The 13,263-nt window shown below is 44.2% G+C and overlaps 1 protein-coding gene across 1 annotated transcript; it reads left to right on the top strand.

The window, feature by feature from the left end:
* Nucleotides 1-622: 622 nt before the first annotated feature.
* LOC115191936 (mucin-5AC-like) lies at nt 623-13,201 on the top strand. The gene is made up of 3 exons (XM_029749982.1): nt 623-738; nt 1,089-1,174; nt 10,981-13,201. The coding sequence occupies exons 2-3, from the start codon at nt 1,123-1,125 to the stop codon at nt 12,669-12,671; spliced, it is 1,743 nt and encodes a 580-aa protein (XP_029605842.1). The 5' UTR covers nt 623-738; nt 1,089-1,122; the 3' UTR covers nt 12,672-13,201.
* Nucleotides 13,202-13,263: the final 62 nt, after the last annotated feature.

Here is a 13,263-nt window from a genome sequence, read left to right as displayed (position 1 = left end):
AATGTAATTCATTTTAGAATTAGGCTGTGACATAACAAAATGTGTAAAGGGTCTAAGGGTTTGAATACTTTCCGAATGCACTGTATTCCCATTGATTCTTGAAGAATATAACATATAAATGCCTCATGAGCGTTCTTCCACTGTCGTACTCAATCAGAACACAAAATATAAGCTTGTTTTACTCCAATGTTTGTAAACAAAGTAAATGTTAACAATGTATAGCCTCAGAACATGGTTAAAACACAAATGTTGATTTCATGGATGGGATCCTGCTCTGTTTAGGAATTTCAGACTGGTTACATTTCTCCAGCCCCATCCCTAAATGTTTTACCGAAACACTGGCGGGGAAATGTGTTAGGGAATGCTTCTGATAATCATCTACTCTTTCTGGAGTCGTATGTCACACAGATGTCTAGAGCTTTAATCAATCAAATGACATGTCCTTTCTTGTAATTTACCAGGACGTATTGTTACAGGGTTTCCGCGTTGTTTTGCCAGTTTGTTGAGAAACTTTGCATAAAAATGTTTTAGGAATGATGAAGTGATGGAAGTGCTTATGTCATCACCTAATTACTTCCTCTCCTTAAATGCTCCCACATCTACACTCCCAAGGTAGTTGTTATTTGGCTGCGAGGCAGATAGTTCTACATCTGGAAATCAGTCAATTCATTATCATTCTATTGTGGAAAGAAAGTAACAGGACTCCTCTTCGTAGTAAACATAGTTCTATTTCTAAAGGTGAGTGATGGATGTTATGATATCTGTTCTTTGTTTGAACATTAATAGTCTCTTCTCACGCACCTGAATGCATGAGAGTTGGTCTGCTCTTTGGTTTGACTATACACAGTCAAGTATATGAACACTTCTGACTACCGTTGCATGTGTTGATTGATTTTACACTTTCAAATCACCTAGATTGTTAAATTAACCAACATGGATAAACATTTTTTAAATACATTTAAATACAATATTGGCTGGTTATTTCATTGATCAAATTCCACAAATCTTCCCTTTAATTGTCTGATCCTATAATATTTTATTTGATCATTTGCTTCAAACTCTTCAATTTGTTCTCTACTCATTTGTAGGTATTTCCAGGTAGCGGTAGCATTAAAAGGTGACATGTATTGGAAGATTTTGACAGCAGTTCTGTGCTTCTATGCAGTTGTTCCTGGTAAGTTTCTCCTGTTATTTACTCCTCTCTTGAGGAGCCATGTAATGCATCTCTTCTGTCTCCCGGGTGACGGCAATGACGTCAAAACAAGTTGATGGTGTTGAAAGTTACTGTGTCATCAATATTGTTATTGCCAATCCCTATCAATGTCAATTAAATAGTTGTTACTGGTGAATTACTGCATATTTTCTTGCGATTTTGTTCAAAATAAAAACTGAAATATCACAGTCCTGTTGGAAGGTGAACCATCGCCCCACTCTGAGGTCCTGAGAGCTCTAGAGTAGGTTTTCAACATGTATCTCTATGCACTTTGCTCCGTTCATCTTTCCCTCGATCCTGATTAATCTCCCAGTCTCCCAGTGTAACTGAGTCAGGTTTGTAGGCCTCCTTGCTCGCACACACTTTTTCAGTTCTGCCCACAAATGTTCTATGGGATTGAGGTCAGGGCTTTGTGATGGCCACTCATATACCTTAACTTTGTTGTCCTTAAGCCATTTTGCCACAACTTTGGAAGTATGCTTGGGGTCATTGTCCATTTGGAAGACCCATTTGCGACCAAGCTTTAACTTCCTGTTGATATGTTGTTTCAATATATCCACATAATGATGCCATCTATTTTGTGAAGTGCACCAGTCCCTCCTGCAGCAAAGCAACCCCCCAACATGATGCTGCCACCCCCGTGCTTCACGGTTGGGATGGTGTTCTTCGGCTTGCAAGCATCCCCCTTTTTCCACCAAACATAACGATGGTCATTATGGCCAAACAGTTCTATTTTTGTTTCATCAGACCAGAGGACATTTCTCCAAATAGTACTATCTTTGTCCCCATGTGCAGTTGCAAACCGTAGTCTGGCTTTTTTTATGCCGGTTTTGGAGCAGTGGCATCTTCCTTGCTGAGTGGCCTTTCAGGTTATGTCGATATAGGACTCATTTTACTGTGGATATAGATACTTTTGTACCTGTTTCCTCCAGCATGTTCACAAGGTTCGTTGCTGTTGTTCTAGGATTGATTTTCACTTTTCAAACAAAGTGTGTTCATCTCTAGGAGACAGAACGCATCTACTTCCTGAGTGGTATGACAGTTGTGTGGTCCCATGGTGTTTATACTTGTGTACTTGTAACGGCTGTCGGGAGAGAGAGTAGACCAAGGCGCAGCGGAGTAAGTGTTCATCATGATTATAATTAACGTAAGAACACTATACAAAACTGAACAATAACACGACAGCAAAACAGTCCTGTTAGGAAATAATCTAACAGAAACAATTACGTACAAAACTCCAACGGAAAAACAGGCACTTAGGTGTGACTCCCAATCAGCAACAACACTCTACAGCTGTGCCTGATTGGAAGCCACACGGCCAAAATCAACAAAACAAACCAACATAGAAAAATGCACATAGAACGCCCACCCAATAACACCCTGGCCTAACCAAAATAAAGAACAAAAACCCCTCTATGGCCAGGGCGTTACAGTACCCCCCCCCCCCTCCCTCCCCCCAAGGTGCGGACTCCAACCGCAAAACCTGACTCTGAAGGGGAGGGTCCGGGTGGGCCTTCTTACGGCGTCGGTTCAGGTGCGGGACGTGGCCTCTGCTCCACCCTCGGCGTCGCCCTCTTAGGTGGCGCACCTGGCCGCGCCGAAGGTCTGGTGGGCGACCCTGACTGCGCCCGGCTGGCAGGCGGTGATAGCTGCGCCCGGCTGGCAGGCGGTGATGGCTGCGCCCGGCTGGCGGGCGACCCTGGTTGCGCCCGGCTGGCGGGCGGTGATGGCTGCGCCCGGCTGGCGGGCGGTGATGGCTGCGCCCGGCTGGCGGGCGGTGATGGCTGCGCCCGGCTGGCGGGCGGCGATGACTGCGCCCGGCTGCTCCGGACAGGTGGGCGGCTCCGGCGGCTCCGGACAGGCGGGCGGCTCCGGACAGGCGGGCGGCTCCGGCGGCTCCGGACTGGCGGGCGGCTCCGGCGGCTCCGGACTGGCGGGCGGCTCCGGTGGCTCCAGACTGGCGGGCAGCTCTGGCGGCTCTGGACTGGCGAGACCCACTGGATGCCTAGTCCTAGGAGGCGGCACAGGACGGACCAGGATGGGGAGACCCACTGGCCGCCTAGTCCCGGGAGGTAGCACAGGACGGACCAGGATGGGGAGATCCACTGGAGGCCTAGTCCTGGGAGGTGGCACAGGACGGACCAGGCTGGAGAGATCCACTGGAGGCCTGGTCCGAGGAGGAGGCATAGGACAGACCAGGATGGGGGGACCCACTGGAGGCCTGGTCCTAGGAGGATGCACAGGATAAACCGGGCTGTGGGGAGCACTGGAGTTCTAGTATGGACGCTCTTTACCCACACTCCAGGCTGAATGCCCACTTTGGCCTGGCACGGGAGGAGCGCAGGCATTGGGCGAACTGGGCCCTCCCAGCGCTCTGGAGACGCAGTGCGCAGCGCCGGTGCAGGATAACCTGGACCGAGGAGGCGCACTGGAGACCAGACGCCCTGGCACCATCTGGCACCATCCGCCCTGGCTCGATGCCTGCACTCGCATGGCACTTGCGGGGGGCTGGCCTATAGCGCACCGGGCTATGCACGCGCACTGGAGACACCGTGCGCTTTACCGCACAACACGGTGCCTGACGAGTACTGCGCTGCCTGCCGTAAGCATGGGGAGTTGGCCCAGAATTCCTTCCTGGTTACGCTACACTCCCCGTGTGCCCCCCCCATTTTTGTGGGGGGTCTGCCTCTCGTGCCTGTTGCGCTCCCTCTCCTCATACCAGCGCCTCTCAGCTATCGCTGCCTCGATCTCCCACTGCGGCAGCGATAATCCCCAGCTTGAGCCCATGGTCCTTTTCCGTCCATTAATTCTTCCCATCTCCAGGAATCCTGAACGTTCCTCTCCATCTTCTCCAAAGTCCATGAGTCCATCTTACTTTCCTTCTCCTGGTGCCGCTCCTTCCTCCGCTGCTTGGTCCGTTTTTGGTGGGTAATTCTGTAACGGCTGTCGGGAGAGAGAGTAGACCAAGGCGCAGCGGAGTTAGTGTTCATCAAAAACACGACAGCAAAACAGTCCTGTTAGGAAATAATCTAACAGAAACAATTACCCACAAAACCCCAACGGAAAAACAGGCACTTATGTGTGACTCCCAATCAGCAACAACACTCTACAGCTGTGCCTGACTGGAAGCCACACGGCCAAAATCAACGAAACAAACCAACATAGAAAAATGCACATAGAACGCCCACCCAATGTAACACCCTGGCCTAACCAAAATAAAGAACAAAAACCCCTCTCTATGGCCAGGGCATTACAGTACTATTGTTTGTACAGATGAACGTGTTACCTTCAGGTGTCTGGAAGCTGCTTCCAAGGATGAACCAGAATTGTGGAGGTCTATCTTACGTTCTCCCCTCGGGTGTAGCTCGTCTGAGGAGGAGACGTAAATGCCTGGGCCTAAACACACCAGGTAACACGGATGAAAATGGGAAGAAATGTGGGGTGCAATGAGCGATAAATAAATCAGACCACAACCAGAACTCAATTTTAACCCTCAGGGGATGTTTAGTGAATTAGTTAAATAAACAATATAACACATCCATGAATAATCAGTAAGAAACAAAACAACCACAACAAGGGAAGGTAAGAGAAGGGAATGTTTGGGATCGGGGTCCAAGTAATGAAAATAAACAAAAGGTCCCTCTTCTACACACCTAATCCTTCCTAACACATTCTAAACCCTAACCCACTGTCCTAGCCTGGTTCCAAGAAAAATACAAGGGTGACACCCGCCCGGCTAACCTAGTGTATAAAACAATGGGTTATCTACGTGAGAATGTACACCCAATGGGCAGATCTACCTTTTCCCTTCTCCAGGACCTAGGTAGGGTGGAGCGCCTCAGGAGGACAGGCTGAAACACAAACAAAGAAATTAACACAAATAATCAAACAAAAAACAAGTCCTCAGTCTCTCCCCCCTCTCTTCTTCTCTTCTCACACGGCAAACAGATATCCTCTCTGTAATCAGCTACATCCACGCCCACCATCGTTAGCCGCAACTCGGTACACCTGTAATGCCCAGGACACAAACACACTAACAGGGGAAAATGGGGAACAAGAAAAACGTAACACGTAACAGTCTACAATTATTTTTCTGAGGTCTTGGCTGATTTCTTTTGATTTTCCCATGATGTCAAGCAAAGAGGCACTGAGTTTGAAGGTAGGCCTTGAAATACATCCACAGGTACACTTCCAATTGACTCAAATTATGTCAATTAGCCTATAAGAAACCTCTAAAGCCATTAAATAATTCTGGTATTTTCCAAGCTGTTTAAAGGCACAGTCAACTTTGTGCATGTAAACTTCTCACCCACTGGAATTGTGATACTTTGAATTATAAGTGAAATAATCTGTCTGTAAACAATTGTTGGAAAAATTACTTGTGTCATGCACAAAGTAGATGTCCTTACCGACTTGCCAAAACTTTAGTTGGTAACAAGAAATTTGTGGAGTGGTTGAAAAATGAGTTTTAATGACTCCAACCTAAGTGTATGTAAACTTCCGACTTCAACTATAGATGCAATGGTTGTAAAGATGGCCTTAATAAAGATATTCTCTGCTTTTTTGACACCACACTCTAAAAAGCAAGTTATGCAGGCTCTAGTGTTGCTTTTAATTGTAATCAGAGGGCTGGTATAAGTACTATGCATGCCAGTCTCTCTAGGCTAAGAGTTGAGGAGAGACTGACTGCATCACTTCTTCTTTTTATAAGAAACATTAATATGTTGAAAATCCCAAATTGTTTGCATAGTCAACTTACACACAGCTCTGACACACACACTTAACCCACCAGACATGCCACCAGGGGTCTTTTCATAGTCCCCAAATCCAGAACAAATTCAAGGATATGTCATCTATGTCTATTTTCTTTTAGAAATATATATACATTTTGTTTTATATAGCTTTTTTCACTCAAGATACAAGTGTATACATACGAAAAACAACTTACGAAAAAGCACACAAACAATGACTACATTTCATCTGCCCAGACGCGCATGCTCACACCCCTATCCCTAGTGCCTGCATTATTGTTTGCCACATGGCCTTAAATTGCACCGATTTGTTTTTCTCGGTTGACCATGCTTTTTCAATATTTTAATACTAATCATTTGATTTTCCATTGTGTAAATGATGGCGGATTGATTGATTTCCAAGTTTGTAGTCTACGTTTTCTTGAAATGAGTGATGAGAAGAGAATCGTCCAGCCCATTGGGTATTTCACTACATCCCCATATGCCATGTCTTGAAATATGCAGACAAACAGATTAAAAGTAAGTTTACAATGTAATACTTCTGATAGCCAACCTTCTAGCTCCGCCCATACTTTTTGGACTTCATAGCATCCCCAGAAAGCAGGGATATTGAGTAATTAATAGTTTTACAATTAAGACACAACTCTGCCGTTCTGCTGTAAATAATATTGACAGTAATCCTACAAAAAATAATTAATAAATATTTTTAATTTACACGTAGGAAGTTAAGTGTTTTTCAATAATCTACATGGGTAGTAGGTGCATCAGAGACAATAGGCCTATCATTGTCATGCATCTAATTGGCCTCTTGCTCAGCCCCGGCCTCCTCACTTAATTGGCTATCAAGTTAAAAAAAAGTGAATTGGATCAGCAGGTCGGACTCGGATACGGAGAGTGAGATGGATAAACAAAAGGCAAGACCAAGTGGTGCACAAAAATGCCAAGAAAAAGCATTATCTGATTAAGATTGTACCAAACTATCAAAGATTATTCAGACCAGTCAGCGAAGTCACCTCGTCCTCGACTGATGCAACACCATTGCATGTGGAAGAAGCTAGTACTTCTGCTGCAGCTTTCGCTAGCAGCCCCCCAATCCCGACAGATACCTCACTGCCATCAATGACAGCAATGACAGTGACCTTGCTCCTCTTCCTCTCCTCGAGAATAGTCACAGTTCATCTAGTGAGAGCACTGGTTCTCCTTCTCCTCCTCCTCCTCTCCCAGAAAACCAAGCTGATGACCAGAGACTCTGCGATGCTAATGAGTGCGATCGTCCTTCTCTGAACACTGGTAGGCCTGCTACGAGTGAGTTACGTACTGACAGGGTCAATTTCCCCTTTGATGTAAATTATGACGACATCAAATCAGTGTCAATATAAATAGCCCGGGTGGCCATTTGATTAATTGTTCAGCAGTCTTAGGGATTGGGGGTAGAAGCTGTTAACCTGTTGGGGATAGGGGGCAGTATTTGCACGGCCGGATAAAAAACGTACCCGATTTAATCTGGTTACTACTCCTGCCCAGTAACTAGAATATGCATATAATTGTTTGATTTGGATAAAAAACACCCTAAAGTTTCTAAAACTGTTTGAATGGTGTCTGTGAGTATAACAGAACTCATTTGGCAGGCCAAAACCTGAGAAGATTCCAAACAGGAAGCGCTCTCTCTGACCATTTCATGGCCTTCTTGATCATCTCTAACCAAAACAGGGGATCTCTGGCATGACGTGACATTTTCTAACGCTCCCATAGGCTCTCAGAAGGCGCCAGAAAACTGAATGGTGGCTTTGCAGGCCATGGCTGAAAAACATTAGCGCATTTTGTAAGTGGTCAATCTGAGGACAATGAGACTGGAGGCGTGTGCCCGAGCTGACACCATGTTTACTTTCTCTCTCTTTGAATGAAAACAACCACTCCCGGTCAGAATATTATCGCTTTTTTACGAGAAAAATTGCAAAAAAATTGATTTTAAACAGCGGTTGACATGCTTCGAAGTACGGTAATGGAATATTTAGATTTTTTTTGTCACGAAACGCGTCGGTCCCTTATTTACCCTTATTTACCCTTCGGATAGTGTCTTGAACGCATGAACAAAACGCCGCTATTTGGATATAACTATGGATTATTTGGGACCAAACCAACATTTGTTATTGAAGTAGAAGTCCTGGGAGTGCATTCTGACGAAGAACACCAAAGGTAATCAAACTTTTCTAATAGTAAATCGGAGTTTGGTGAGTACCACACTTGGTGGGTGTCAAAATAGCTAGCCTGTGATGGCTGGGCTATGTACTCAGAATATTGCAAAATGTGCTTTCACCGAAAAGCTATTTTAAAATCGGACATAGCAAGCGCATAAAGGAGTTCTGTACCTATAATTCTTAAAATAATTGTTATGTTTTTTGTGAACGTTTATCGTGAGTAATTTAGTAAATTCACCGGAAGTGTTCGGTGGGAATGCTAGTCACATGCTAATGTAAAAAGCTGGTTTTTGATATAAATATGAACTTGATTGAACAAAACATGCATGTATTGTATAACATAATGTCCTAGGATTGTCATCTGATGAAGATCATCAAAGGTTAGTGCTGCATTTAGCTGTGGTTTGGGTTTTTGTGACATTATATGCTAGCTTGAAAAATGGGTGTCTGATTATTTCTGGCTGGGTACTCTGCTGACATAATCTAATGTTTTGCTTTCGTTGTAAAGCCTTTTTGAAATCGGACAGTGTGGTTAGATTAACGAGAGTCTTTAAAATGCTGTAAAATAGTCATATGTTTGAGAAATTGAAGTAATAGCATTTCTAAGGTATTTGAATAACGCGCCACGGGATTCCACTGGCTGTTGATTAGGTGGGACGCAAGCGCCCCACTGGCCCAGAGAGGTTAAAAACAAAGTAAAAAAAATACAAAATAGCACAGTTGGTTAGGAGCACGTAAAATGGCAGCATTATATCATTCATACAGGTGTGTGTAAACCAAGGGACAATTTCCTAGAGACAAAAAGGGCAGGTGCTTTTCAAATGGGTTCTACAATGATTCGTGTATAATTCCCCGTAGATGGTTGTGTTATTCACCAAAAATGGACGGGGTATACGATGAGCCATGTTGGCTCTTTGGCGACAGAATGTGTCAGTCACACCAATTGGCATGGACTGTGGTAATTAATTACTGGCATTAATTACCTCTCAAAGAAGATCATAGATCATGAACACAGTGTTTCTCATTAGGCTGCATGCTGTTAGGTTCTTATTTTTCAGAGTAAATAACTCACGGACACTAGAGAAGCTTAACCAAGTTGAATTCTTCCCAAAGGGTCAACCCAGCTGTATTCAGACAATAAAACATTTCTCACCATCACAAGTATATATACTCCACTTTAGACACCCCTATTTCTCTCCAGTCCTTACATCTTATGGTTCGACAGGAAGAGGGTAACAGGATAATATAACCATCTGACCTGACCTCTTGACCTCCTGACCTCAACCCCTCCTTTGCCTAATCCACAGATGTCCTCTCGTATCACCTATTGCACTTCCGTGACTCTCTCCCATCCACCCAGCACATTCCACAGCCACTCTGTCTTTCTACAGATCTCACTCCTTTATATACTATGCGTCTGATCTATCATGTCTTTAATATCTCAATGTTCAAAGTTTAGCCCGAATCCAACAATGCGTAGCTTATGACACCTGGAAAAATGACCAAACAATTGACAAACTGGTAGCCTCCGATCTTGAAAAACAGGTGAACTTTTAGACAGAGGTCCTGACGAGAATAACAGACGTAACACTGACACTGGCAACATGTAACGCCACCTTTCGGGGTCACCGCAATGAAGGCTCATGTCATGCAGGCTCAGGTAACCTATTCAGGACAGTTGTATATTTAAAACATTTTCATGATTGTTGATTAATTTGCAACGTTTCAATTTCCAACTTTAATTACTGAACAAGTAATTACATTATAGCTGCCAGCCAGCAGTCTAAATGGCAGCATTGTGACATAGCTTCGTGAAGTGTTAGGCTTAACATGAGAAAATTACAACCAAATAGGCCTACCATTAAACGTTTATCAGTTAGCCAAAGCAAAGCTATAGGAGCACAGCGATTGGTAGCCTATACTTCGACCTTGCGGGGGTTCTGAGAAACTGCAATACACCAGTGACCCTAACCCACAATTACTGTAGGTCAGGTTTCAGGTGAGGCCTACCTTTCTGCCAAGTATAGGGGTTTGGGCAGAATTAACTAATTGTTAATTGGATTGGAGTTACAGTATGTCTAGGGCTCAACCCTAACCCTAACGCTAGCTTGATGTCCACATCTTGGCTCAACCCTAACCGCGAGCAAGTCATTGTCAAGTTTGCTACCCCACCACCCTGTCCGTTTGTTGCGCCTGTTGATCTGCCCTGTACGGAGCTCATGTGTGCAAATTTTTCACGGTCTACCCTGTACAGAGATTGCTGCCTTGTATCCAAACATGCATGGCTTGAGAGGTGATCACCGGCTGAGTGTGTGTAGCTAGTGACCTAGTTTAGATATCAACAGTACTGCCACAGCAGCATAACATTTGATCAGTCTTGGTAACACCCTACATCATCATCAATATTCAGTCTGGTTGGCTGACACCTGTAACAGAGAGAGACAGAAAGACATAGAGAGGTAAATCATAATCAGTAAAATAAATGGAGCTAGCTAACTTGCAGATTTACATCAAGCTGATATCCCACCCACTTTTTCCCGATGTAAATCATGGCATTAGGAGGCACTGTAACTAGCTTGTTTAAAATTTGTGATGATGGGGGTGTGTTGTTTCAGAAATAAAAAGGCCTATGCTAAAAAATGTTTAAAATTCTTGCTACAGAGGAATTTGATCAATTATGAATTTTGAGATACTACAAATGATGAACGTTTTCTTTTTTCTGCTAGTCTGTATTCTACAGAGAAAATACTTAGCACAGGATGGTGGAAATTAACATTTAATACAGATTCATTATATAAATGTATTCCTTCTTTCTCAGTCAGAGTGTCAACAACAGCAGCTCCCATCACAACTAGTGATGCCCTATCAACAACCACAGATGCCAACACTACAACCACAGCTGCCAACACCACAATCACAGCTGCCAACACTACAACCACAGCTGCCAACACTACAACCACAGGCGCACCAACAACAACCGCAGCTGACAACATCACAACCATAGATGCCAACACCACAACAACAGCTGTCCCAACAACAGCCACAGCTGCCAACACTACAACCACAGCTGCCAAAACCACAAACACAGATGCCAACACTATTACCACAGCTGCCAACGCTACAACCACAGCTGCCAATGCTACAACCACAGGCGCACCAACAACAACCGCAGCTGACAACATCACAACCATAGCTGCCAACACCACAACAGCTGTCCCAACAACAGCCACAGCTGCCAACACTACAAACACAGCTGCCAAAACCACAAACACAGATGCCAACACTATTACCACATCTGCCAACACTACAACCACAGCTGCAAACACTACAACCACAGGCGCACCAACAACAACCGCAGCTGACAACATCACAACCATAGCTGCCAACACCACAACAACAGCTGTCCCAACAACAGCCACAGCTGCCAACACTACAACCACAGCTGCCAAAACCACAAACACAGATGCCAACACTACAACCACAGGCGCACCAACAACAACCGCAGCTGACAACATCACAACCATAGATGCCAACACCACAACAACAGCTGTCCCAACAACAGCCACAGCTGCCAACACTACAACCACAGCTGCCAAAACCACAAACACAGATGCCAACACTATTACCACAGCTGCCAACGCTACAACCACAGCTGCCAATGCTACAACCACAGGCGCACCAACAACAACCGCAGCTGACAACATCACAACCATAGCTGCCAACACCACAACAGCTGTCCCAACAACAGCCACAGCTGCCAACACTACAACCACAGCTGCCAACACTACAACCACAGGCGCACCAACAACAACCACAGCTGACAACATCACATCCATAGCTGCCAACACCACAACAACAGCTGTCCCAACAACAGCCACAGCTGCCAACACTACAACCACAGCTGCCAAAACCACAAACACAGCTGTCCACACTACAACCACAGCTGCCAACATTACAACCTCAGCTGTCCACACAACAACCACAGCTGCCAACGATACAACCAAAGCTGCCAACACCACAACCCCAGCTGCCACCACAACAACCCCAGCTGCCAACACTACAACCCCAGCTGCCAACACTACAACCACAGCTGCCCCCACAACAACCACAGCTGTCCCCACAACAGCCACAGCTGACAACATCACAACCACAGCTGCTAAAACTACATCCGCATTTGTCCACACAACCACAGCTGCCAACACTACAAGCCCAGCTGCCACCACAACAACCACAGCTGCACCAACGACAACCACAGCTCCACCTGCAGCGACAACAGCCACTTCCACAATGACCTCAGCTTCACCTTCGACAACCACAGCTGCACCTACAGCAACAACAGCTTCTCCCACAACAACCACAGCAACATCAACTCCAGCTCCTGTTACAAATACAGTAGATCCTACAACAACAGTGGCAGCTTCAAATTCCTGCTGCAGCGCTATGGGAAGAAACAGACTTCAAGAAATGGTCACTTTACTACTTGCTTTAATGCTGATCTATTTCTTCTGAACAGAATAACTCTAGGACTCAATTAAACCCATTAAGTATAAGATATTCCACAATAAAGGCATATGTAACTTCAGCTATTAAGATTAAGAGATGTTAAGAAATGGCTAATACTAGCTTATTTAAAGTAATTGCTTGTCATTATGGTTATGTATAAAACTGTTAGTCTATTTTGTTTTGTACAAAATTAACCTCAATAGAAAATAAATCACTAAATAATGCTGGTAATGTGATGAAGCTAATTCTGCTAATGCCAGAAACTGGATTATTGTTTGAACACATTTACTTTCATTATGTTTTGCTAATTAATATTTATTTTTGTTTTAGTATATCGCAATAGCTTATGAATAATATAATTTGAATACATTTGAATCATATGAAATTAACGAATTAAATTAGAAAATTATCTTGGAAACCTAAAGGTCTATTCAGTAATATATATATTTTCTTCCTTAATGTAACCCAACTCTTGGCATACATTGAAATCTTTGGAAATAACTTTGAAAACTCTTGAATAAATAATGCCATACAAATTTTTTGAAACAAGTAATTTTTTTCATTTCACTTCACCAATTTGGACTATTTTGTGTGTGTC

The sequence above is a fragment of the Salmo trutta genome, chromosome 4, assembly GCF_901001165.1.
Source record: "Salmo trutta chromosome 4, fSalTru1.1, whole genome shotgun sequence".
NCBI lineage: Eukaryota > Metazoa > Chordata > Actinopteri > Salmoniformes > Salmonidae > Salmo > Salmo trutta.
This window is presented reverse-complemented; position numbering and strand designations above follow the sequence as displayed.

What these genes read in the sequence shown, in the direction of transcription:
- LOC115191936 (XM_029749982.1), top strand. Translation starts at nt 1,123, where the DNA reads ATGTATTGGAAGATTTTGACAGCAGTTCTGTGCTTCTATGCAGTTGTT. An exon ending in CTTCTATGCAGTTGTTCCTG is followed by an intron (nt 1,175 to 10,980) that starts GTAAGTTTCTCC and finishes CTTCTTTCTCAG; the next exon opens with TCAGAGTGTCAACAACAGCA.